The sequence below is a fragment of the Psammomys obesus genome, unplaced genomic scaffold (genome assembly GCF_907164565.1).
Source record: "Psammomys obesus unplaced genomic scaffold, mPsaObe1.curated_primary_1811, whole genome shotgun sequence".
Classification (NCBI taxonomy): domain Eukaryota; kingdom Metazoa; phylum Chordata; class Mammalia; order Rodentia; family Muridae; genus Psammomys; species Psammomys obesus.
In genome coordinates, this window is record NW_026586550.1 from 12882376 (window position 1) to 12909728 (window position 27353).

At 41.0% G+C, this 27353-nt stretch overlaps 1 protein-coding gene across 4 annotated transcripts in view; it reads left to right on the forward strand.

The window, feature by feature from the left end:
• The window catches only part of Mgam (maltase-glucoamylase), a 140639-nt gene extending 113611 nt beyond the window's left edge, over positions 1–27028 (forward strand). For all 4 annotated transcript variants that reach the window (XM_055602126.1, XM_055602127.1, XM_055602128.1 and 1 more), the window contains 14 exons: positions 10404–10538; positions 10918–11005; positions 11787–11925; positions 12829–12962; positions 13079–13113; positions 13205–13321; positions 15482–15630; positions 16238–16322; positions 17537–17593; positions 19716–19840; positions 20839–20927; positions 21886–21929; positions 22137–22307; positions 26140–27028. In XM_055602126.1, coding sequence (XP_055458101.1) covers positions 10404–10538; positions 10918–11005; positions 11787–11925; positions 12829–12962; positions 13079–13113; positions 13205–13321; positions 15482–15630; positions 16238–16322; positions 17537–17593; positions 19716–19840; positions 20839–20927; positions 21886–21929; positions 22137–22307; positions 26140–26214 — 1443 coding nt within the window. In that variant the 3' untranslated portion in view covers positions 26215–27028. The remainder of the gene's footprint in view (positions 1–10403; positions 10539–10917; positions 11006–11786; positions 11926–12828; positions 12963–13078; positions 13114–13204; positions 13322–15481; positions 15631–16237; positions 16323–17536; positions 17594–19715; positions 19841–20838; positions 20928–21885; positions 21930–22136; positions 22308–26139) is intronic.
• Positions 27029–27353: the final 325 nt, after the last annotated feature.

Below are 27353 nucleotides of genomic sequence, written 5' to 3' on the forward strand. Positions count from 1 at the left end.
CAGCATATGGTGGACTCATGGCATTAGAAACTGAAGACCCAGCATATGGAGGACAGTCGTAATCCAGCAAGAGTTGATAATAGAAAGAATAGGCAGAGCTTGGTCTTTGGACCATGGTAGGTCATTTGTTTTAGTGCACCAGTGAGGATCATCAAAACTGTACATAGTGAGGTTAATAAAACACAGACAGCCTAATTTCCCACGTGTATCCCATCAGGGATTCCATTTTGGCTTATCACAGCTGATAACTCTCTTTATTTCTATTACTCATCTCCTCCCCTTCCACAGGAAGTACCTCACCATCTGAGTTTGGTCTCCTGTTTGTTATGTAAAGATCCTTTCGTCCTGCATCCATTTTCTACAAAAAGCCACAGCAGAAGACCACTCATACAGATCCCCAGCATAATGGAATCTTGTTCTACCTTCTTCTTTGAGTCAGACCTCTGAGTCCTGACCCCTTTCTGTTTACTTCAGAGCCTTTCTATTTTGTGTTGTGTGTAGACATTGAACCCTAAGTAATTGTAGTGCCTAAATCAAGCTTTCTTTTTATGGTTCCCATTCTCTCACTGTTGACGCTCTGATTCTTAGCTCTTTGACTTTCATAACATGATGAATAATATAGGTGAGACCATTTATTGAAATATACCAAAGACCATAACATCCCAAACAAGCAACAGTGGAAAGCTATTATACAAGGTTTATTGATACTTGCTGTTTCTGAGTTGCATAAATCGAAAAATAATCAATGAGAATGTCAAATTATTTTAAAATTACTTCTCAGGCTCTAAGAAAATTACAGTAGGGAATATGAAGATCAATCTAAAAATACTTGCCCAAACTCCTGGCTTTCTAAAGCTTTCATTTGAATTTTTGATCTTAGACATTCTGATGGGTGTAAGGTGAAATCTTAGGGTCGTTTTGATTTGCATTTCCCTGATGGCTAATGATGTTGAGCATTTCTTTAAGTGTTTCTCTGCCATTTGATCATCCTCTATCGAGAATTCTCTGTTTAGCTCTGTTCCCAATATTTTTAATGTTTTTTTTTATTTATTAATTGTACTTTATTCATTTTGTATCCCCCCATAAGCCCCTCCCTCCTCCCCTCCCGATCCCACCCTCCCTCCTGTTTCTGCATGCATGCCCCTCCCCAAGTCCACTGATAGGGGAGGTTCTCCTCTCCTTTCTGATCTTAGTCTATCAGTTCTCCTCAAAAGTGGCTCCATTGTCCTCTTCTGTGGCCTGGTAGGACTGCTCCCCCCTCAGGGGGAGGTGATCAAAGAGCAGGCCAATCAGATTATGTCAGAGGCAGTCCCTCTTCCCAATGCTAGGTAACCCACTTGGACACTGACCTGCCATGGGCTACATCTGTGCAGGGGTTCTAGGTTATCTCCATGAATAGTCCTTGGTTGGAGTATGAGTCTCTGGGAAGTTCCCTGTGTTCAAATTTTCTTGTTCTGTTACTCTCCTTGTGGAGTTCCTGTCCTCCCCAGCTCTTACTATTTCCCTCTTCTTACGTAAAATTCCATTCACTCTGCCTGACAGTTGGCCATCAGGCTCAGCATCTGCTTTGATAGTCTGCAGGGCAGAGGCATTCAGAGGCCCTCTGTGGTAGGTTCCTAGTTTGTTTCCTGTTTTCTTCTTCTGGCTTTCAGAGGCTGTCTGTAGCAGGTTTCTAGGTTGTTTCCTGTTTTCTTCTTCTTCTGATGTCCATCCTCTTTGCCTTTCAGGTGGGGATTGAACCTTTTAGTTAGAGTCCTCTCTCTTGCTTGTTTTCTTTAGATGCATAGATTTTAGTGGGATTGTCCTATTTTGTATGTCTATATGAGTGAGTACATACCGTGTGTGTCTTTTTGCTTTTGGGACAACTCACTCAGGATGATCCTTTCCAGGTCCCACCATTTACCTGCAAATTTCATGATTTCCTTATTTTTCATTGCTGCGTAATATTCTATTGTATAGATGTACCACAGTTTCTGCATCCATTCTTCAGTTGAGTGGCATCTGGGTTGTTTCCAGCTTCTGGCTATTACAAATAAAGCTGCTACAATCATGGTTGAGCAAATGTCCTTTTTGTGTACTTGAGCCTCTTTTGGATATATGCCTAGGAGTGTATGGCTGGATCTTGAGGAAGCACTATTCCTAGTTGTCTGAGAAAGCGCCAAATTGATTTCCAGAGTGGTTGTACAAGTTTACATTCCCACCAGCAGTGGAAAAGGGCTCCCCTTTCTCCACAACCTCTCCAGCATGTGTTGTCACTTGAGTTTTTGATCTTGGCCATTCTGATGGGTGTAAGGTGAAATCTCAGGGTTGTTTTGATTTACATTTCCCTAATGGCTAATGAGGTTGAGCATTTCTTTAAGTGCTTCTCTGCCATTCGATATTGCTCTATCAAGAATTCTGTTTAGGTCTGTTCCCCATTTTTTAAGTGGATTACTTGGTTTGCTGCTTTTCAGCTTGTTTAGTTATTTATATATACTGGATATGAGTCCTCTGTCAGATAAAGGGTTGGTGAAGATTCTTTCCCAATCTGTAGGCAGTCGGTTTGTTTTGATGACGGTGTCCTTTGCTTTACAGAAGCTTTTCAGTTTCATGAAGTCCCATTTATTGATTGTTGCTCTTAGAGCCTGTGCTGTTGGTGTTCTGTTCAGGAAGTTTTCTCCTGTACCAATGAGTTCTAGGGTATTCCCCACTTTTTTTTCTAGCTGCTTTAATGTGTCTGGTTTTATGTTGAGGTCTTTGATCCACTTGGACTTCAGTTTTGTGCAGGGTGATAAGTATGGATCTATTTTTATTCTTCTACATGTAGACATCTAGTTGGACCAGCACCATTTGTTGAAGATGCTATCTTTTTTCCATTGTATGGTTTTGGCATCTTTGTCAAAGATCAGGTGTCCATAAGTGTGTGGGTTTATTTCTGTGTCCTCTGTTCAGTTCCATTGATCCACCATTCTGTTTCTATGCCAGTACCACGCAGTTTTTACAACTGTTGCTCTATAGTACAACTTAAGATCAGGGATGGAAATACCTCCAGAAGATCTTTTATTGTAGAGGATTGTTTTAGCAATTCTGGGTTTCTTGTTATGAAGTTGAGAATTTTTCTTTCCAGGTCTGTAAAGAATTGTGTTGGTAATTTGCTGGGAATTGCATTGAATCTGTAGATTGCTTTTGGTAAGATGGCCATTTTGACTATGTTAATCCTGCCCAGCCATGAGCATGGGAGATCTTTCCATCTTCTGATATCTTCTTCTAATTCTTTCTTCAGAGACTTGAAATTTTTTTCATACAAGTCTTTGACTTCCTTGGTTAGGGTTACTCTGAGGTACCTTATGTCATTTGTGGTTATTGTGAAGGGTGTTGTTTCCCTAATTTCTTTCTCAGCTCTTTTGTCTTTTGTATACAGGAGGGCTACTGATTTTTTTGAGTTAATTTTGTATCCGGCTACTTTGCTGAAGGTGTTTATCAGCTGTAGGATTTCCCTAGTAGAGTTTTTGGGGTCACTCACGTATACTATCATATCATCTGCAAATAGTGATAATTTGACTTCTTCCTTTCCAATTAGTATCCCCTTGATCTCCTTCAACTGTCTTATTGTTCTAGCAAGGACTTCCAGCACTATGTTGAAGAGATATGGGGAGAGTGGGCAGCCTTGTCTTGTCCCTGATTTCAGTGGGATTGCTTTAAGTTTCTCTCCGTTCAGTTTGATGTTGGCTATAGGCTTGCTGTATATCGCCTTTACTATGTTTAGATATGTGCCTTGTATCCCTGATCTCTCCAAGACTTTAAACATGAATGGATGTTGGATTTTCTCAAATGCTTTTTTAGCATCTGAGGAGATTATCATGTGTTTTTTTTTTCTTTCAGTTTGTTAATATGGTGGATCACATTGAAGGATTTCCATATATTGAACCACCCCTGCATACCTGGGATGAAGCCTACTTGGTCATGGTGGATGATATCTTTGATGTGTTCTTGTATTCGGTTTGCGAGTATTTTGTTGAGTATTTTTGCATCAATGTTCATAAGGGAAATTGGCCTGAAATTCTCTTTCTTAGTTGAGTCTTTGTGAGGTTTAGGTACCAAGGTGACTGTGGCTTCATAGAATGAGTTTGGTAATGTTCCTTCTGTTTCTGTTTTGTGGAATAGTTTGAAGAGAACTGGAGTTAGCTCTTTTTTGAATGTCTGGTAGAATTCTGCACTGAAACCATCAGGTCCTGGGCTTTTTTTGGATGGGAGACTTTCGATGACTGCTTCTATTTTCTCTCGGATATAGGACTATTTAATTGATTTACCTGGTCCTGATTTAGCTTTGGCAAGTGGAATCGATCAAGAAAATTGTCCATTTCATTTAGATTTTCAAATTTTGTTGCGTATAGACTTTTGAAGTAAGTCCTAATTATCGTTTGGATTCCTTCAGTGTCTGTAGTTATGTCCTCCTTTTCATTTGTGATTTTGTTGATTTGGATGGTGTCTCTCTGCCTTTTAGTTAGCTTGGCTAAGGGTTTGTCGATCATGTCGATTTTCTCAAAGAACCAGGTCTTGGTTTCATTGATTCTTTGAATTGTTTTATTTGTTTCTAGTTGATTGATTTCAGCCCTGAGTTTGATTATTTCCAGCCGTCTACTCCTTTTTGGTGTGTCTGCTTCTTCTTTTTCTAGGGTTTTTAAGTGGGCCATTAAGTTGCCTGAATGAGCTGTCTCGAATTTCTTCTTGAAGGCACTTAGTGCTATGAACTTTCCTCTTAGCACTGCTTTCATTGTGTCCCACAAGTTTGGGTATGTTGTGTCTTCATTTTCATTGAGTTCTAGGAAGCCTTTAATTTCTTTCTTTATTTCTTCCCTGACCCAGCTGTCATTCAGTAGCAAGTTGTTCAGTTTCCATGTATGTGTAGGCTTTTTGCTAGTTCTGTTGTTGTTGAAGTCCAGCTTTATTCCATGGTGATCAGACAGGATACAAGGGATTATTTCAATCTTCTTGTATCTGTTAAGGCTTGCTTTGTGACAACTATGTGGTCTATTTTGGAGAAGGTTCCATGAGGTGCTGAGAAGAAGGTAAATTCTTTTGTGTTTGGGTGTAAGGTTCTGTAAATGTCTGTTAGGTCCATTTGATTCATGACCTCTGTCAGAGATATTGTTTCTTTGTTTAATTTCTGTTTAGTTGACCTGTCCTTTGTTGAGAGTGGGGTGTTGCAGTCTCCCACAATTAGTGTGTGGGGATCTATGTGTGGTTTAAATTTTATCAATGTTTCTTTCACAAATGTGGGTGCCCTTGTATTTGGGGCATAGATGTTCAGGATTGTGATGTCTTCTTGGTGGAGTTTTCCCTTGATGAGTATGAAGTGTCCTTCCCCATCTCTTTTGATTAATTTTGGTTGAAAGTCTATTTTATCAGATATTAGAATGGCTATTCCTGCTTGCTTCTTGCATCCATTTGCTTGGAAAGCTGTCTTCTATCCCTTTACCCTCAGGTAATTTCTATCTTTGTGCCTTAGGTGTATTTCTTGTATGCAACAGATTGCTGAGTTTTGTTTATGCATCCATTCTGTTAGTCTGTGTCTTTTTATTGGAGAGTTGAGTCCATTGATGTTGAGAGAGATTAATGACCAGTGGCTCTTAGATCCTTTGAATTTGATGTTGGCTGTGGTCATATGGTTGTGTGCTTGGTTGCTTTTTGTTTTACTGTAGAGGGGTTATTTATTTCCTGTGTTTTCTTGAATGTAGCTAGTTTTCTTGGGTTGTATTTTCTCTTCTAGTGTCTTCTGTAATGCTGGATTTGTTTGTAGGTATTGTTGAAATTTGTTTTTGTCATTGAATATCTTGTTTTCTTCGTCTATGAGGACTGAGAATTTTGCTGGGTATAGTAGCCTGGGCTGACATCTATGTTCTCTTAGGGTCTGCCTGATATCTGTCCAGGCCCTTCTGGCTTTCATAGTCTCTGTTGAAAAGTCAGGTGTGATTCTAATGGGTTTGCCATTATATGTTATTTGGCCTTTTTCCCTTGCAGCTTTTAGTAGTTTTTCTTTGTTCTGTATATTTACGGTTTTGATTATTATGTGGCGGGAGGATTTTCTTTTCTGGTCTAATTTATTGGGTGTTCTATAGGCCTCTTGTATTCTTATTGGCCTCTCCTTTGAGTTGGGGAAATTTTCTTCAATGATTTTTGTTGAAAATATTTTCTGGGCCTTAGTGCAGGGAATCTTTTTCCTCTATTCCTATTATTCTTAGGTTTTGTCTTTTTATGTTGTCTTGAATTTCTTGGACGGTCTGTGTCAGGAATTTTTTAGATTTAACATTTTCTTTGACAGATACATCTATTTCCTCCATTGTATCTCCCACACCTGAGATTCTTTCTTCCATTTCTTGTAGCCTACTGGTTATGCTAACCTCTGTAGTTCCTGATTTCTTCCCTAAGTTCTTTCTCTCCACAATTTCTTCCATTGTGTGTGTGGTTTTTTTTAATTTTTCCAATTCTATTGTCAGGTCTTGAGCTATTTTGTTGGTTTCCTTCACCTGTCTGACTGTATTTTCATGTTTTTCCGTCAATTCCTTCAGCTGTTTGTTTGAACAATCCACTGTTTCTTTTATTTCATTCAGTGATTTAAGCATTTCCTCTCTAAAGGCCACATACTGTTTGGCTGCAGCTTCCTCTATTTCTTTTCACATTTTATTTGTTTTCTCTGTTATCTTCTTCATGAGCATAGATGTTAGGTCATCTCCTTGAATTTCAATTATGCTGGGGTGTCTAGGGCTATTTGCCCCTGGATAACTGGGTTCTGGAGATGCCATATTGCTCTGGCTTTTGTTGGTTGAACTTTTTCGCTGTCCTCTACCCATTGGGCTATTTTAGTTGTTTGAAGTTAGTTTCTGGTTGTTCCTGGACTCTTGTAGTGGAGAGAATCCCTTTGCCAGGAAGATGGTTTTTCCTGAAGGAAGCCTTCTCAGCTTTTTGGGTATAGTCACTGGATGGCCAGTGTTTTTCAGGAGTTGCTACAGCTCACCTCAGGCATTGAGACCTGGGTGGTAACTGTGGTCCTGATTAGTCAAGAGGGCTCTTCTCTCACCGGGAGAAGTCCTGGAGACAGCTGCCCTCCTTCTGGGTTTCTTGCTGTAAATTTAGTGATCAGCTGCTGTAACCTGTGTGTCCCGTGGTTTGGTCGGTTTTGTTAGGGATAACTGGTTGCCCTTTGGAGCAGTATCTGGGGGTTGATCTCAGGGTTCCTGGTCTTTTATAGGTCTGAGGTTGGGGCTCTGTGCCCCAGAACCCAAGAGGTAATCTGTGGTGGGCGAGTACTGCTCTCCTGGTAACAGCAGGCTATCTGGTGCACAGCGGTTCCCTGGGATGGGCCAGTCTGTGGGACCTTTTCCGGGGATATACTGGGTTGCCTAAGTCCGTCCCCTTTGCTTCGTTCCTTGTTCCTTGTGAAGGTTTCTCCAGGCAGTGACTCCAAGACTCTGGTGTCTTGGGGCACACAGTTCTGTCTGTAAGGAGTAGTTGGTACAAAGCAGGCCTCTGGGCTGGGGGAGCGTGCGCCCGCCTGCTAGTCTGCGGGAGCTGGGTTCCCAATAACTCTGTGCTCCCTGCTTGGGTCCGGATCTGTGATGGCTGGGCTTACTAGCCTGTTTGCGATCTGTGGTCTGCTAGACTTTCCCCAGGCAAAGCCTAGGTGACCCCAGCAGCACGGTTTCTTCCTTCCCTGTGGGGCCCTCTCTGGACAGGGATTCCCAGTCTGTGTTGCACTGGGGCGCATAGCTCATCTGTACTGGTGACCTGGGCACGGAGCCGCTCAGGTGACCTAAGCAGCCCGGTTTCTTCCTTCCCTGTGGGGCCCTCTCTGGACAGGGATTCTCAGTTTCTGTTGCACTGGGGTGCGCAGCTCATCTGTACCAGTGAGCTAGGCATGCAGCCGCTGTGTGCAAGGCAGGAGCTCAGTTGTGATGGTGGTGGGTACCTGTGGTCTGTGAGACCTTCCAGGGAAAGACTGAGTGACTCGCAACTTTCCTTCCCCGTGGGGTTTTTTTGCGACTGGGACTCTCAGTCTCTGGCTCCCTTGTGCCCACCGCTCAGCCTGGGAAAGTGATCAGGACACATAGGCATGTGGCTCTGACCAGAGATCCAAAGCCCACATTACCCGGGATCTCTTCCAGGTTCTGGCTGGGCAGCCCGAGAGTGGAGCCGACCGATTCCCATGCTGTGGGAGTCTCCCCTCACCTGGGAAACACAATCACTGTAGTTTTAGGGCCCAGAGTTCAGTCTCCTGGTCGCTGCAGGAAGAGTGCTGTCCGGCTTCTCAGACACAGTACTCTCCCGGCGCCACCATCTTGGCTCCTCCCTGTTCCCCATTTTTTAATTGAATTACTTGGTTTGTTGCTTTTCAGCTTCTTTACTTCTTTATATATACTGGATATTAGCCCTCTGTCAGATAAAGGGTTGGTGAAGATCCTTTCCCAATCTGTAGGCTGTCGTTTTTTTTTTTTAATTTTTTATTAATTACACTTTATTCATTTTGTATCCCCCCATAAGCCCCTCCCTCCTCCCCTGCCAATCCCACCCTCCCTCCCCTTTCTGTTTTGTTTTGATGACAGTGTTGTTTGCTTTACAGAAGCTTTTCAGTTTCATGAGGTCCCATTTATTGATTGCCAGGAGCCAAAGCTATTTACTGAAGCCAAGGCAAATTAATGAGCCAAAGCCATTTAGTGGAGTCAATGCCAATTAGTGGAAAAGTTACCAACAGCTGCACTAGAACCCTAGGTCATGGGTGATAGATTTATGTGAGAACATCTGCTCCTTAGTCTCGGAGCATCCTTGATATATCTTTAGGAAACATTCTTACGGGTATCTTGCAGGTGAGGTATCTCAAACCATAAAGCACTCTTGCTATCTTCTGCAGCAGTAAATAAGCCTTCCCCCTTTTTCTGCCTTCTCCCTATATAGTTGTGCAAAAATTTCTAATAAACGAGGCTTTCATCAGATAAACAGACTTAGCCTCATTTTTTGTGTCTCTTTGTCCTACTTCATTCTTTCCACCCCACCCCCCTTTAGGAACCCGTTGAAGTCCAGCAGGTCGGGACAATCGATTGTTGCTCTTAGATCTTGTGCTGTTGGTGTTCTGTTCAGGAAGTTTTCTCCTGTACCAATGAATTCTAGGTTCTTCCCCACTTTTTCTTCTAACCGATTTAATGTGTCTGGTTTTATGTTGAGGTCTTTGATCCACTTGGACTTCAGTTTTGTGCAGGGTGATAAGTATGGATCTATGTGCATTTTTCTACATGTAGATACCTAGTTACACCAGCACCATTTGTTGAAGATGCTATCTTTTTTCCATTGTATGGTTTTGGCATCTTTGTCAAAGATCAGGTGTCCACAAGTGTGTGAGTTTATTTCTGGATCTTCTGTTGGTTCCATTGATCTACCATTCTGTTTCTATGCCAGTACCATGCAGTTTTTACAACTGTTGCTCTATAGTACAACTTAAGATCAGGGATGGAGATACCTCCAGAAGATCTTTTATTGTAGAGGATTGTTTTAGCAATTCTGGGTTTCTTGTTATTCCATAGGAAGTTGAGAATTTTTCTTTCAAGGTCTGTAAAGAATTATGGTGGTAATTTGCTGGGAATTGCATTGAATCTGTAGATTGCTTTTGGTAAGATGGCCATTTTTCTTATATTAATCCTGCCAAGCCATGAGCATGGGAGATCTTTCCATCTTCTGATATCTTCTTCTAATTCTTTCTTCAGAGACTTGAAATTTTTTTCATACAAGTCTTTGACTTGCTTGGTTAGGGTTACACCAAGGTACTTTATGTCATGCAATTAAGGAGTGATACCCTGGATCCAATTTTCTTATAAACGTTGCTTTTATTATTTGAGAGCAGATGAAGAGAAAGGCAGGATGGAGCTCCTTCCTTAAGTCTTCTTGCCCTGACTAGCATAAGATTATGGGTTTTAAATGTTCTTTGAAGTCATAGATAACAGAGATACATAGGAGGTAGCCCGGTATAATGAATTGTTATTCCATCAGTCCCAGTCTTTCTATCCACTCTGACATTGTGTACCAGATAAATGACTTGACCCTATGGAGGTTCACTCGTGCCTACTTTGTCTCAGGAGAGTCATTAGGAAATAGGGGTGCACTTTGAGGACTGAGAATCCTTAACATGCAATCGTGAGTTCAGAGGGTTGACATGGAAAAAAAAAAGCTGTCTGTGGAAATTTTGAAATATTGGAAGAAAGGTGTGTGGTTTGTGCTTACTTATCTCTGCCCTTAATGTTTCTAAAGTAAGGTTAGATTCTATCCTGGCTAACATCATTTACCACCACACAGTACAAAGATGCCTTTGAGTTAAGTTCTTAGGAATATTTGCTGTCTGGTGTGTTCATTTGTGATGGGTGGATTTTGTTACTTAACAGCAATACCGAGCCTATGTGGCCTTCCCAGACTTCTTCCGTGACTCCACTGAGCTGTGGTGGAAGAAGGAGATTAAAGAACTGCACAACAACCCTGAGAATCCAGCAAAGAGCTTGAAGTTTGATGGCCTGTGGATTGTAAGTGTGTGTATGTCCGTGTACTCATGGATAGACATAGTGTTTTTGGTGTAGTCAAGAAAATGATAATAATTCAGGAAGACTGTGGGTATGCTAGCCTGTACTTCCTTGGCAGAAAGTTGTGTAGTTCTGGTTCTTCTTAGTCCTTAGGTCCTCTGAAATGTCACTGCAAATCTGTGGTGATTACTGGAAGCTTTCTTGATCTGAAGTGCTAAATTGTACTTTCTGGCCAGTTTCTCCCCCCTCTTCCAGACAATGGTGGTTCTCCCAGGGAAGCATTTCTAGGGATCCCTAGAGGTTGGCTGCTTTATACATTACTTTTTTCTTGTCTCTGACAGGATGTATCTTTATGTGTAAACCATATCTCTGACATTTGTAGGATATGAATGAACCTGCCAGCTTTGTGAACGGGGCAGTTCCCTCCGGCTGCAGTGATGCTACTCTGAACCACCCTCCCTACATGCCACGTAAGGACCCTGGACTTCTCCCTGCGTAGCAGTGGCTGGAAAGATGATCTCTGCTGGAGTCCAGCAGCTACAATTACTTCACCATCAAGGGCAGGGCCTCATTCATGCTGTGCTCTATGACGCCACAGACAAAACCACATCAAACACATTGTGCATGTGTGTGTGCTCCAGAACCTGCACCTGTTGGCAAATTTCAATAGTCAGTACAGGAAGCATCCAGCAGTGATAGTAGGTGCAAGAATTCTAAAAGATAAATTTGTTAGTTCTTCAGATTTATGCTTATTTCTCTATAGAAATATATGTGCTATCAATGATTATAAAATAAGGGCTTCTCTTTTCCAGGAAGTTGAGGAAATTTAGAGTTGTAGTATTTATATATTGGTTCTAGAATTTATTGTATGGGTTGTGAGTCCTTCCACTGTTATGTGGTGTTTCTAAATTTTAATTTTCTATGCCAAGGTTCAGAAAACCCTATATCAGGTATCCAATTCTTACAGGAGTTATAGGAAATGATTTGTACATCAAAATCCAGCTCAGGGGTGTTCCACAGTAAGTGTGTGATAACTCGATCTCTTTCACAGAGCACACAGTTTTTAAGTGGATTTGGTGTTGAAAACCCTTGTAGGAATAGTTCAGGGCTAAGCAGTGCTCTCATGCTCCTAGGGAAAAGGACATGCCCAGGGCACACCTTTTCATTTTCTTATACAGATATTAGAAAACAGAGAAAAGGTCAGCAGTGAGCAGAATCAGAACTGCCTTTCATTCTTAAATCTTCCCTCAGATGTGGAAGCCAGGGACAGGGGCCTGAGCAGCAAGACGCTGTGCATGGAGAGCGAGCAGATCCTTCCTGATGGCTCCCGGGTGCGCCACTATGATGTGCACAGCCTGTATGGCTGGTCCCAGACCAGACCCACCTACGAGTGAGTGGCACACTTTTCTGTAGTTGGCATTATCAGGGGGAATGTCCAGTGGCTGGTGTAACTACCCTGTACTTCCTTCTATTTCCCATTCTAGAGCTTGAGAAGAACTCAGTGTTTCATTGTCTAGAGCAGTGGTCCTCATGCTTCCTAAGGCTGTGACTTTTAACGCAGTTCCTCATGTTGTGGTGACCCAACCATCATGAATTGCAGTATAAATATACATCTGATATTTCTGATGGTCTTAGAATATCCCAAAGGGGTGTGTGTGACCCACAGGTTGAGAGCTGCGGGCCTAGAACACCTTATTTCTTAACTAAAGGGTACTTGAGCATGGAGACAGCTCTCTGCTTAAGACTGGGAGTGCAGGTTTCAGCACTGAGAAACTAATCATTCTTTTGAGGGCCATTTGCATGGAGATGGGAGAAATTATTATACAATGTAGCAGGCTGGTGATGTGATTGCATTAGTTATCAGATGTAAAGGTAAACAGGGTGCTGTGATCTATTTTCTTGTAAAAGTGGATCATGCCTATTGAGATTTTAGCCATTGTTGTTGTATGATCTAAGAGTAGTCTACTGAATTAGCATAGTCCCAATTGGTGACCTCAGTAAATAATACAATTTACACAATTACAGACTACTAAAGTTTAGCTCATCAGTTGTAAAAAAAACCAAACGCCAAAAGGATATGTAGATAGATCTTATGATTGCTTAGCATTTGGGGACAGTGCAATGGGTTTAGCACAATGTGAAGTCGTTAGCTGACCACTGTGAAAAGTCATCAGTATTATTGTTTCTATCAGCCAACAGAGCCCTCAGCCTCCTAAGCCCTAAGGTTTCATTTGACAAGATCTGGGCCTTCCCTTGCCCTGCCCTCAAATTATCTCCCCATTTTCCCAACCAGAGCTGTGCAGGAGGTGACAGGAGAGAGAGGGATCGTCATCACCCGCTCCACATTCCCCTCTTCTGGACGCTGGGCAGGACACTGGCTGGGAGACAACACAGCTGCCTGGGACCAGCTGGGGAAATCCATCATTGGTGTGTGGGCTGAGCCCAGGGCTTCTGCAGACAGGGCTGGGAGTAGGGTCCTTGGGGAAGGGGGAGGAAGCAGAGGATGAGTGTCTGTCCTGACCCTGCTGCACCTCTCATTGCAGGCATGATGGAGTTCAGCCTCTTTGGCATTTCCTATGTAAGTGTCCTTTGCATGCTCCTCCTCCCTAGCAGGGTGGCAGGATCTCAGAGAAAGCAGCAGGAGCTCACCTTGTTCCTTGTTGTTTCAGACTGGGGCAGACATCTGTGGGTTCTTCCAAGATGCTGAATATGAGATGTGTGTTCGCTGGATGCAGCTGGGTGCCTTTTACCCCTTCTCCAGGAACCACAACACCATTGGGACCAGGGTAGGCTGTCAGCTCTCTCCCCTATACTGTGTCACTGGAAATGCCACCCCAGGTCCTGAGAACATCCCTGCTGTCTGCGTTCCTTGGGGACATCTTCAAAGCCATTAAGCCTTCTTCTTATAAGCTATATTCTTCAATATTATTTTGATGATTCCATATATTTACAAAGCATTTTTGATATGTTACGTAAAGAATATCTTATGGAGTCATTTGGCTATTTTCCAAGTACTAAGAATATTCTTTTATTTTTTTTAAGAGTCTTCAACTGTATGAATTTATTTTCTTTTTAAAATTTTTTGAGTTTTTAAAATTAATTAATTTATATATTTGTTTATTACAATTCATTCACTTTGTATCCCTGCTGCATCTCCCTCCTCATTTCCTTTCTTTCCCACCCACCTACCCTCCCTCTTTTCCCCCTATTTCCTTTCCCTAGTCCCCTGATAGTGGAGGATCTCTTCCCCTTCTATCTGACCCTAGCCTATCAGGTCTCATCAATGCTGGCTGCATCATCTTCCTCTTTGCCTGGCAAGGCTGCACCCCCCATGGGGACATGATCAAAGAGCTACTGATTTCATGTCAGAGACAGCCCCTGTATCCCTTACTAGGGAACCCATTTGGAAACAGAGCAGCCAATGGGCTTTCTTTGAGCAGTGGTTCTAGGTCCTCTCCATGCATAGTCCTTTGTTGGAGAATCAGTTTCTGCAGGCCCTCCTGGATCCAGGTGTTTTGGCTCTGTTGTTGTCCTGGTGGAGTTCCCGTCCCCTCGAGGTCTTTCTATCTTCCTCTTCTTCCATGAGGATTCTGGCACTGCATCCAAAGTTTGCCTATGAGTGTCAGTATCTCCTTTGATACCCTGGTAGGAAGGGTCTTTTTTTTTTAATTTTATTTTTTTCTTATCAGTTACATTTTATTAACTCTGTATCCCAGCCGTGTCCAGATCCCTCATTCCCTCCCAGTCCCTCCCTCCCTCATCTCCACCGTGCCCCTTGCCAAGTTCACTGATAGGGGGGACCTCTTCCCCATTCATCTGATCCTGTTTTATCAGGTATCTTCAGGACTGGCTGCAAAGCCCTCCTCTGTGGCCTAACAGGACTGCTCCTCCCTTGGGGGGTGGGGAGGCCAAAGAGCCAGTCATTGAGTTTCTGTTAGAAATAGTCCTGTTCCCCTCACTATGGGAAACCAATTGGTTACTGAGCTACCACAGGCTACATCTGAGCAGAGTTTCTAGGTTATATCCATACATGGTCCTTGGTTGGTCTTTTAGAGGTCTTCTGTGGAAGGCTTCAGTCCTGTTCCTTGTCTTTTCCTACTTCTGATGTCTATCCTGTTTGCCCTTCTGAATGAGGATTAAGCATCTTCTCTAGGGTCCTCCTTGTTGTTTAGCCTCTTTAAGGCTATATATTTTAGTTCATCTTTCCTATATCATATGGCTAATATCCACTTATAAGTGAGTATATATCATATACCATATGTGTCTTTCTGCTTCTGGGTTACTTCACTCAGTATGATCTTTTCTATTTCCCACCATTTGCCTTCAAATTTCATGATTTCCTTGTTTTTAATTGCTGAGTAGTATTCCATTGTGTAAATGCACTATACTTTCTGTATCCATTCCTCTGTTGAGGGATATCTAGGTTGTTTCCAGATTCTGACTATTATGAATAGAGCTGCTATGAATATGGTTCTGTAAATGTACTTATTGAATGATGGGGCACATTTTGGGTATATGCCTAGGAGTGTTAAAGCAGGATCTCAAGGTAGTAGTATTCCTATTCTGAAGAAGTACAAGACTGATTTCCAAAGTGGTTGGACAAGTTTACATTCCCCCAGAAATGGAGGAGGGTTCATGTTGCATCCTTGTTGTAGCCCTATCCCTCCTCCTCTACCAGCCTTTTCTCTTTCCAGTCCTTTTCTCTTTCCTCCTACATTTCCACAAGACTCCCTAAGTATTTCCCATTGTTTGGCTGTGAGTCTCAGCATCTGTTCTGAGGTGTTGCTGGGTAGTGACTCTCAGTGGACAACTCTGTTAGGCCCCTATCTTGAGATCTCACATGCAATTGTTTTGAGTCCAGTTGATTGAAAACATTTGGGATAAGGTTTCATAAGTCCCTTGAAAGTTCCAGCTGTGCTCTGAACAGAACTTTTCTTTTTCTGTAGAGACAAGACCCTGTGTCCTGGGATGACGCCTTTGAGGATATTTCCAGAAGTGTGCTGCAGACCAGATACACCCTGCTGCCATATCTCTACACCCTGATGTACAAGGCCCACACGGAGGGCAGCACAGTCGTGCGGCCTCTTCTCCATGAGTGAGTTTTGAGCAGGAATCCTATTGACCAATGGATGACTCATTCACACTGCTGGATGGGAGATGGATGGTGTAACTATTCTTTCTCATTGAAGGCATCAGTCTCTTTTGTTATGAGATCTCTAAGCAGAGAGCATACTTCATTCTCCCTTAAAACTGATTTTTATATAGATAGAAGGTATTTACACAGAAGGTACATTTTTTAACAAAATAAAAATTTAAATATAAGAGACAAAAATACAGTTTCTTTTTTATTTGGACATGCAAAGACCATCTTATCTTGTGTAGTTTATGTAGACAAAATTTATTAATATCACTAAAGTGGATGTTCCATGGGGGAGTTTGAGGGATGAGATCTATCCCTATATTTAAAATATGCTATGCTGAAGAAAAATGTAGATATTTTATTGAGCCAGAGTGGCTGAGTACCTTCTGAAGTTTGAGAAAACTGGCTTGTAGGGGAGTCTCGTCTATATGACCTGAGTAAAATAGAATAAAGACACTGCTGGGTACAGCAGCATTTCTGGCTTGAGTCTAGACTCGAGGAGTTCTTCAGGATCTTAGCATGGGACCTTGTTGGGATCTGACACCTCAATTCCTCTTTCTAGATTTGTGTCAGACCGAGAGACCTGGAGCATAGACAAACAGTTCCTGCTGGGTCCAGCCTTCCTAGTCAGCCCTGTGCTGGAGCCTGTGAGTATGGGGGGCTTTAAGGGTAGAAGCACCTTTTACCATCTGTCATGCTGAGCAAGCATGGAGAGGAGAAGTCTTATGTATCGAGGATCCCAGGGTCTTCTCATTCCAACTTTTCTTTTTCTTCCTTCTTGTAACTGAGCCAAGAAATTAAAAAAAAAAAAACAAAAAAACAAAAAAACAAAAAAAACAAAAACAAAACTGTACAGACAGTTAAGGTGAAGTAAGGCCACCCATGATGCCAAGGGGGCCGGAGAAGGCTATTCTCTCACTGCAGAAAGTTTAACTCCTGATCCTGATAACATGGACTCAACATAAAATCCTCATTCAGATGTTTCCTCACATGTATTTTATCTCTTCTTTACATAAGCCCACCACTATTGGCAAGGTGGAGACAGAAAGTTCTCTCTTTCCAGTTATGGACAGAACTGTAACAAATCTTTTTTCTTCTACCCATTCCTGTTCCACCAATTTTTCTTAAAACTGTGAAGAATCAGCCCTAAATTCTCGTAACTTTCTCAGCAGAATCAAGCAACCACTTGGAGGGTTACCCTCCAATTATCTATCTCTCTCTCTAGTTATCCAAACAATTCTGCTCCATGGGACACTGAAGCAAACAATAGCCTTGTATTATGTTTGAAAGTATAGGATCCCCTATTTAGTATAAGGAGCTTGGGAACAGGCGCAGACTGTGCTTACAGAATTCACTGTAAGCAGCCAGTTCTTTCACCATGAAAACAGAGATTGTTGGGAGAACTGCTTTGAGTTGCGACCTCATTGCTGCTGGATAGATCTTCACTTCCTCATGTAAGGGGACCTGTGAACAGCTAATGTCTTTTTTTTTTAACTTTCTTTGATAATAATTGGATTTCTGATTAAAGACTGGCTATTTAGTATTACTCAGACCTTACTATACCTAGAATTTTTCTTTTGCTGCGTAGCCAAACATGAGTGTCTGTCTTGCTAGAATCAACTTAGGATGTTTTTGTAAGGAAAGGGTGATCCAAGTTTACATTCCAAGGGACTTTGTAGGGGCTGTTGATTAGGAAATTTTTCATTTGAAAAGAGTAGAAGGAAGTAGCCTCCCTGTTATTGCTGATCTCAGGATAGTGAAACTCAAGGCTATCAATTCTGTTCTAACTTCTTTTCTACATTACAGTGGTTCCTCTTACCCAGACAAGAGGAACTGACACCTTGTTTATGTTTAATTTCAGAACGCCAGAACCGTTAATGCATATTTTCCCAATGCTCGCTGGTATGACTACTACACAGTAAGTTTTCTAAATGTTCTTTATTGAAGCTGACAACAGTAGAGTACGATTTTTGTTCTAACATCAGACCAAGGCTCAATGCCTCTCTTTTTTATTGAAATTTGTTTTTTTTTTTTTTTTTATAATTTATTCACTTTACATTCTGATTGTAGTCCCCTCCCGGTCCCACCCTCCCTCTCTCTTCCTCCCTCTTCCCCTCCCTGGCAGAGTCTGTCTCTGACATGGACTCTGTTGCCTGCTCTTAGATCACTTCCCCCTGGTGGGGGGTCCATTACCAGGCCACAGAAGAAGACACAGACAGTCCTGATGAGACTTGATAGGCTGGGAACATATGGTGGAGGAGGAGAACTCCCCCTTTCTGAGAAGTACATATTTTTTGCATCACACAGATCTCACACCAAACACTTGCCCTGGAAACCATGTATAGAGGCCTTTGCTTCTGTCTATTAAATATCTGCTTCTATAGTATAGCTCACTGCTTCTCAACCTTCCTAATGCTGCCATCCTTTAATACAGCTCCTCCTGTTGTGGTGATCCCCAACCTTAAAATTATTTTTGTTGTTACTTCATAACTGTAATTTTGCTACTCTTATGAATTATAATGTAAATATTTGTGTTTTCTGATTGTCTTAGGCAACCCCTGTGAAAAGTTCATTTGGCTCTCAAAGTGGTCAAATGATCCACAGGTATAGATACTCAACAACAGCTCCTACATATAATTACATAATAAGTGAGCACTCATCTACATGCCTGAACAGCACGTGTTCACTTACAAAGGCAACCACGGGGCACTCTGTTGCAGATATCTGGGCCATAATGATCATGGAAGACAAGCTGGGAGAGAAGGGTCTTGAGAAGACACTTCAGAGGTGATCTCTTGAAGAACATATAGAAGACAGAGCTTAATTCTTAGGGGAGAATAAAAGGAAAGGAGCATCCTTGTCCTCTAACTAGCCCATCTCTTCTGACTTTCTGAGGAGAGCAAGAAGCAGGAAGGTCAGAAGTAGGGCTATGCACTACCCTCTCTTATTCAAGCACATTGCAGTGGATCTCGGCAACATCTCAACAAGTGCAAAGGAGTTTCTCCATTCTAGGAGCACTGAGTTTTTTGTTTTCCTTCTTCTCAGTTGCTGGCTGGTTTTCTTAAGTATGAGAATGCACTAATATTCAACTGTGTGCTTTCAATCCAGCACTAGGGCCCTGAAGGGAGAGAGCAGCTATTTTCCTTAAGTGACCTTCACATGGTCTTGAATTCACATGTTGACTGTCCTATACTTTAACAGTCCTGAATGTGTCAGAGCTTATACTGGAGTTAAGCAGGGGGCCACTCAGAGCCCATAGTATAAGGAGGGTCCTCACTGTAATGGTAGCCTTGCTTTTCCTTGGACCTGAGAGTGTGGACACCTTAACATCTGTACCCTAGGCATATTGGTAAACTACTGGAGTTCTAGGCTTGTCCAGATCTCTGCTGAGTTCTAGGATTTGGAATGCTGGGTACTTTTCCATTTGGGGTTAACAATGTAATGATGAACCAATGATTGCTTTTCAAAAACTTTTATGAAAACGCAGTGTGGAATGTAGAGATGGTATACTACTGTCCTTTAGTGGGAAGAAACAACATTGTTTAATGTTAAAAAGGATAGGATCAGACTGCCGAGTACCATGACTCAAGCCCAGCTTCATGGTAGACTGTGGCAGGGGAACTACAAGTAATTATTTGATTCAAGCCAGCAACCCACCAATGGTACTAACACCAAGAAGTTCTGCCATAGTTGAGAAAACATAAAAGGAGCTGAGGTTTATAACTCAAGTCAGAGTACAAGTCTCAGGTATGAAGCAGTATTGAACTTCACATGTGGCAGGATAAGGACTACCACATGAGGAAGATAAGGATGTCACATGAGGCAAGGCAAATGTGTCGGAGAAGACATATATTCAAGATATAGCCATGAAAGTATTCTTTAGGGTGTTTCCTATGGAGCAGGTGGATGTAGAAGGCAGAGCCGGTGTGTGTTGAATGGTGGGGACCAGGAGACAAGTTCAGAAGGTGGCTGGGATTTCTGCTGAGCTCACTGCTCAGGGATGTGTGTATCTCTCATCATCTCCCCTCCTTTTCCCACAGGGGGTAGATATTCAGGCAAAAGGGCAGTGGAAGACCTTGCAAGCCCCTCTTGAGCACATTAATCTTCACATCCGTGGCGGCTACATTCTTCCCTGGCAGGAGCCAGCCATGAACACCCAGTTAAGGTGAATGGTGGAAGGGTGGGATTAGGGTTCTGCTTTGTATAGCAGTGAGCATGTGTGGAGAAGGCGCCTCATGCCTTGAGTGAAGTCTGAGAGTATTTCCACTGAATTTTCTTTTTTCTATTTTTTTTTTTTTGCATTTTTTGTATTTGAACTTTTTAAAAATTTCAGACTCTGAATAAGTTTTATCAGCTATTTTAGGTCAAAGTGTGTGAAACTGCAGGTTTAAGAAGTGACACAATAATGTAAGTTAAAATGGAGGTAGTCAGAATTCATACTTTTGGAATCTTCAACTCTTTCCTTAAGAACAAACCATTGCTGGAAATGATTTAACCTGTGACAACTGATACCAGAGGCTGCTTTACCTTAAAGTAGACCTTAAGAGGTCTTGACCTCAGTTTCTATGTGAGTTATCAATCACTAACATCAAGTAAAAGCTTGCTGCATGCCTATGACTAGGCCAGGTTTGTTTTTGTCTTTGTTTTTTAAGACCAGTTTTAAGAGCTTTGTTTCATGATTTCCTACTTCTCTTTATTAATAAGAAACAAAATCATTTGAGTTGTTGTCTCCATTCCTCAGATGAGGAAGGGGGGGTCTTTATTAAACTATGTGATTCACTGAGTCACAGGCCTAGGAAGAGGACAGACATGCATTCATTAAATACATATGGTCCTGATATCAGGCTCAAAACCCATTGGTCCTCATGAAGAGCCTAAAAGGAAAGGAAGCCTCAGGAAAGAAAGAAGCCAGTTATGTGCCTTTAATTTAAGAGCCTCATTGGGAAATTACCCAATGGATGCTTTGTGAAGTCATCCATTTGGGACAGGCAGTGGTCGAGCTATATCTGCATGCATATAGAGCCTGTTCTTAGAGTTTTCTTACATGAGAAGCCACTCTCCACCTTAGGAAACATTTCATTTTGCTCCTTTGTTCCTGTGAAACCTGATGGCCCGTGACTGTGACAGTGTTTTTACTAATGTGTCTCTCCCTGCCCACCACAGCCGTCAGAAATTTATAGGCCTCAAGGCTGCCTTGAACGATGAGGGACTTGCTGAGGGCTGGCTTTTCTGGGATGATGGAAAGAGCATTGGTAAGTAGAGGCTGGCTGGGGTCCCTGACCACACTGTGGGTGAGGTTCCTGCTGTTCAGCTGAGGTACACTTTCATGAGATTTACGCACATTCTCCAATTACATGAGACAGTACTAAATGTGCTATTTTTGTGAGGGGCTATCCATCACAATTTATGGGTGCTGGTAACCTCGCAGGAGGATGACTCAACTACTCTTTACTGCACAGTAGAACTTGTAGCCACAAGGAGCTTCTGCTGCTCAGTGCAGCTGTAGGCACGGGTGTTAATGGACACTCAAGGGCGTCTGAGGTACTGACGCTTATTTAATATATATTCATTTAAATTTACACAGCTAAATTTTTATGGTGCTTTCTGCCTTGGGCAGCACAGTTCTAGGGAGGGCAGTGGTTCATGGAGGAATGGAGAGTAAATAAGGAAGAGGCCAGCACTGGGGAGGCAGTGAGTGGGAGCCCAGAGAGGAGCTGGTTCCCAGCAACCTGACTTCTTCATCAGCTCCACCAAACAGCCAAACACCATGATTTCCCAGATTTTTTTTTACGTTTCCTAGAGATCACATTCAAAAACCACCCATTATTACCTAAGATGAAGCAAGGCACAGTGTATTAACATGTGTGGATGTGTGCTTCTAGCCAAAGGAATCTGGAAATTCTGAGGTGACTAGGAAGATCTTGAGAATAGTAGACTGTGAGAAAGTGACTTGAGGTAGGGTTAGGTGGTTTTTATGAGGTAACTACTGGACAAGTACAGTTACTGCTCATTTCAAACATGTGTGTCCATTTGGGGGAAAGGTATAGAACCTGATTAATTTCCATAGAGAGAACTTCCATTGCAAAATCAAACTCAATGTAATGAAGAAAAACAAAACAAAAATACCCCCAAGTTTCAGCTAAGACAAATCAGTAATTAGAAGCCTATCACACAGGCCCAGTTCACATCTGACCCTTTGTCTGTTTGCAGATACAACAAAACGGTACTACTTGGGCAGGTTTTTCATCAACCAGGTGAGTGTGACTGCCACCATGAAGGGACAGTAGGCTTCTGCTGTCTTGGCAGATGAGGTCATGGTTTTCCCTATCTGAGAACATAAGGTACTGACTCAGGCTGTCAATGTTTCACATTATGCCTAAAACAAAACAAAACAAAACAAAAGAACAAAACTGAACTGATTTTGATATTTGTTCTTTTCTGTTTTATTTTTAACTTGACAGAATACATTGCAGCAAGATGGCATTTTTAACAATTACATCACCGGCACGGCACCTTTGTACCTAGGCTACATTGAAATCTGGGGATTAGGCAGTGTTTCCATTGCCAGCGTGAGGATTTCTTGGAACAATTTTGATGAAATCGTCCACCATGACTACACCCCCACAACACAGGTTTGTTACTACTGGAAAACGCAATGATGTTGCCCAAGCCTAGAATGCTTTGTGCAATGCCTGTCCAACCACTGTGTTCAGGGTCAGGTGTGGACAGTGTCAAGAAAGAGCGAAACACATGGTTTGTCATGTGGACCTGAAAATCTGGTTGTTTACTTTCCACATCTACTATCTTTCTGAAAACCTAAGTGAAACTTGTCTCTCATTGTGTCTCAGAAACCAAATTCTCAAACAGCTTAAACTGTTGTATTTTGTCAAATGTCAGGCATTATCAACTACCCTGAAAAGAGTTGGTCCACTCCCTAGAGTGCCACAGAAAAATAACAAGAAAAGAAAAGAAAACAACAAAACAATTCTTTCCTCTCACTTATGTTTTCCATTTAAACTTATAGAAAACTTTTGAAAATTTCCATAGGTTTAGAGTTTTATCTCAATATTTTAATATTTTAAATGATATTACAGAGTAAACTGTCAGGTAGAGACACACAATTACTGAGTATACAAGTAAATTTGAATATAAAGAGGTCTTTACAATATGTTAACCTCATTAGCTGTAGATTAGTATCACTTTTTATTGGTTCTTTGAGAGTCTTAATCTATTAATCTCTTCCTCCAACTTTTCCCAGATCCACCCACCCTTCCCTGCTCACCCAACTTTTGTGTCCTGTCGATGTACCTATGTATGTATGTATGTATGTATGTATGTATGTATGTATGTATGTATATATGTATGTGCCTACCTATATACCTATCTACTTCGGTACCTACCTACTGAATCCCTAATTAAGGCACTGTATTTTCCAGATACAATAAGGCACATGCACACGTACTCTCAGATATTGTGACAGCATGCGTAAGGTCTGCACATTCTTATGCCTTATTGTGCTTGGGAAATACAGTGTCTTAGCTGGGTTTCAGTTGCTGTGACAAAACACAATGACCAAAAGAAACTTGATTAGAAAAGGGTTTATTTCAGTATACTCCATCATAATGAAGGGTCACACTCCCTCATAAATGAATGCAGGGCAGGAGCTCAAGGCAGGAACCTAGATGCTAAGGCCCTGGAGGACTGCTCCTCTCTTGAGGCTTGCTCCTCATGGAGGACTCAGAACTCACAACAACCTACTAATGGGTGGCATTGCCTACAATGAACTAGGCTCTCTTCTATCAATCATTAAGTAATTGCTCCATGGATTTATCCTCAGGCCAATCTGGCAATTTTCTCATTTGAGGTTCCCTCCTCTCAGATGACTTTATTTTGTGTCAAGTTGACAAAAAACTAGCTAGTCATCATACATACTTTCCTTGAAATCATCTTTCATCTCTGGTTCTTAAAAACATTCTGCCCCCCCCCCCCACATTCCACATAAATTACTGAATCTTGAGATGAGGTGTGTGTTAGACATTCCATTTAGGGAAAGTGATAAAAAAGCTGTCAAGTAAGTCTGTGTCTGATGCAGTCCCCACTTTCCTGACTAGAGGACACACACGAGACCTAAGCTGCCCATTTGATTGGAAGTCTCTAATTCTGTGCTCAATGATAAACTGTGGGTCTCTGTGTTAATTACTATCTAGTAATGTGCATTTGCAGAATAATAGTACTAGGTTTTGTCCCTGGCCTATAAGCTGTCTAGCCACAGGTTCTTGACATCATTGACAGTGTCGTGTTGTGTATGAATTCATACCATGAAGTGGGCCTTAAATTAAAAAAAGTAGTAGTTTTACACCTGTGATATCAATGCCATTATTGTACTAGTCAGCGTATCTTGGTGGGTAGGTCATTATTGTAGATAGTAGGGTTCACAGGTGGCTGACACTGAGGATTGCTTTTCTCCTCTGCCAGCATGCATAGCACTTTCAATCTCCATGAAAGCTCACAGGTTACAGTTTGAAAAAAAAGATTTCTCAGCAATTACCACAGGAAAACCACTTATATTGAGATAATGCTATGATATAAAACATTAGAATCCTTATTAAAGAACATGGACATGAGCATACTCAAGCATTTTGATGTTTAACAGACCCGAGATCTGAGTTTAAGGCCTGACTTACTCTTATGAGTTACATATGACTGATCATAATAAATAAGGTATAGAAACCAAGTAATAGTACTATCATAAAGATTGTTTATATAACATAACCTACACCACACCTAGGACACAACTGAGTACTCATCAATTCTTCTCACTTGATCCATATATATATATATGTATACATATACCATTTTATATATATAGTAATACATAAATACATGCATGATATATAAAATATTATATATATACCATTTTAGGATATATCACATCTTCTTTAGAGAAGGTACCAGAAGCATAGCTCTTGGTCCAAAATGTTCATAATAAAATAAAATAAAATAAAATAAAATAAAATAAAATAAAATAAAATAAAATAAAATAAAATAAAATATAATATAATATAATATAATATAATACCATAACTAATATGTAATGTTTATTTTTATATTTCATCAAATTGTTTTGAAATATTTTTATTTTTGTGTTCTTATTGTTTTATTAATTATTATTTACAATAGTTAAGTATGATGAGAATCACTTAAGACAGTTCTTCTACCCTACCAATCACACTGTGATTCAACATTTCCTGAAAATCCTAAAGATCAATCCAGGGTTCTATGAATGCTATGCAAGTACTGTAGAGATGGAGCTCAGCTACTCAACGAAAATATTTAGCTACACACAAAATGTCACGTGTAGGCTCTACCAATCCCTCTGCTCCTGTTACAAATAAGATGAATTTTTGAAGTCAAAAGCTAAAATCTAATACTGCTATATGTATTAGATTAATATAATACTTATTTTTAAATATTTTCAGTTAAGTTATATTCTAAAGAGAATAAAATAAATAGATTTTAAGAATGAAAAATATCTTACACTTCTGTCTGATGTTTTCTCTCCACATACTAAACCCATATTAGACAGTTTTTAACCCAGTGTTTTCTTAATCTTGTTATATATTCCTTTCTGAAACACTCTTTGAATGGTTTGCAGTCCATACATTCATATTAACAATGATGTTTCACACTGTGTAAACAATAGCAATCATGCTATGATATGGGCCCAGCTTGTAGTAATTAAAGAATTCTTAATTACACACACCCATTCTCATCCCATGAAACTAAAAATTAGCACCTTAGGATTCATACAGTATTTCAGTCCCAAGACCTGTTACCCTGTGCTGTGGTAAATGAGAGCATTTCTTCCCATGATACATTCTCTCTCTCCCTCTACTTCCCCCCGCCCCCATCTCCTGTGTATGTGTCCTAAGAAAAAAGGTTTTCTTCAGTTTTATAATTTTAAAATGTCTTCTTATACTGTGGTTTTCTTGTCAACCACCCTTAACAAGATCTTTTAAAGAACTTTCCCTTATTCTGTTATGGACAAGTTACAACTTGCTCTTATGATGAAGTCCCTGGAAAGTGTTTGCCATAAGAAAGTAGAAATGTTAGACTTCCCAGGCAATCAAGGAGACAGCATTAAACTTCCCAGGCAATGGGCGAGTGCTCTGAGGAGACAGCAGAAGATTAAGTAAAAGGAGAGCCAGCACCACATCAGAAGAGTGGCAGACACAGTCCCATTTTCAGTTGCATGTGCATTTGTTCTCAGGGATTATGAATGGAATCATCCCTATCACAGAACAATCATTCTACTCTGAGGATTAGGGACCATCCTCCTCAGCTGAAGATAAAATAGTTGGCATTAAGGCTATGTGGCTCAATGTCCTGCACCCTGTTTCTTTATGTACAGAAAAGTTTAGACAACAAATGTTTAATACATTTCTTGTTTGTTTGTTCCAACAGGTATTAAGTGTTAATGTGACCGGCAAAAGAATCAGCCTGCATGCTTTTAAATCACTGACATGGAACTCTTCATAAATGTTCAGAGCAGGATACTATGAAAAGATTTGAACTACTTATACTTCATCATTATTTAATTATTGTGTATCACCAATTGTTTCATTCTCAGTTTGGCTATAATATTTTATGGATTTTTTGTTATTTTTATTTTTATAACTCCCAAAGATACATTCCTGGGTTATGTTAATGTGTCTATATAATTAGTATGGTATATATGGTTCATCATATATCATTCATTGAAAATGTGAAGATGAAAGTGGTCCATGATGAAGTGTATTTGTGTGTGTGTGTGTGTGTGTGTGTGTGTGTGTGTAGGGGATCCCAATGTTTTCATAAAGATACAACAAAAATCAGAAAGCTTGTTATGGCAGCTGCTGATTGAAGCTAATCAGAACGTAAAGAAGCATGCAGAAGGAATCTCTGTGAGTTGGTACGGCAGAAGGAGAATGATATGCTGAGAGTATGATGGAGGAGGAAGGGAAAGAACACAGGAAGGAATCAGAGAAGATGTGAGGCAATGGTAGGCAAGAGCAACAGTCATGCTCACAAGTGGTAGCCTTGTGTGTCACCACTCGAAAGAGACAAGGAAAAAAGAAGGAAGAGATGGGGAGCTTGGGGAAGTGACAAGCATGCAGGAAGACGATGGAAGGGTACTTAAGTAGGTAGAGCTGAAGGGAGGAGTTGGATGTACAAGATGATTTTTTTCTAAAGGAGTGGGCATTTAAGTGTATAAATCTTGTTTCCTGACCATATCTCATGTACATAACAACAGTTCACAAAACATACATGGCTTACATACCACAAAAAATAAAGCAAGTGACTTTACAAGAGATTCTCAATGTTGTGATGTCTGTTTGTGGTGACTTTACTCTGGCATCAGGCCTCCTGGTGGTCAGAACACTCATGTGAGCTTGTCTTTTTTGTTCCCCATGGTATTAGAGCTCCTGCAGTCCAGTACAGGAATAGATTATGGCTTCTAATCAGCCACCTTCCAGTACATTTCTGTAGTGGCTCTCCAAATTTTGAATATTGTTTAAGAATCATAGCAGTTGCTATACTTGGTAAAATATCAACTCTGACAAAAAAAAAAAAAAAAAAAAAAAAGACAAGAAGTTACAACTGCATTAATTAAAACACTGGTTAAATTTGTATGAAGA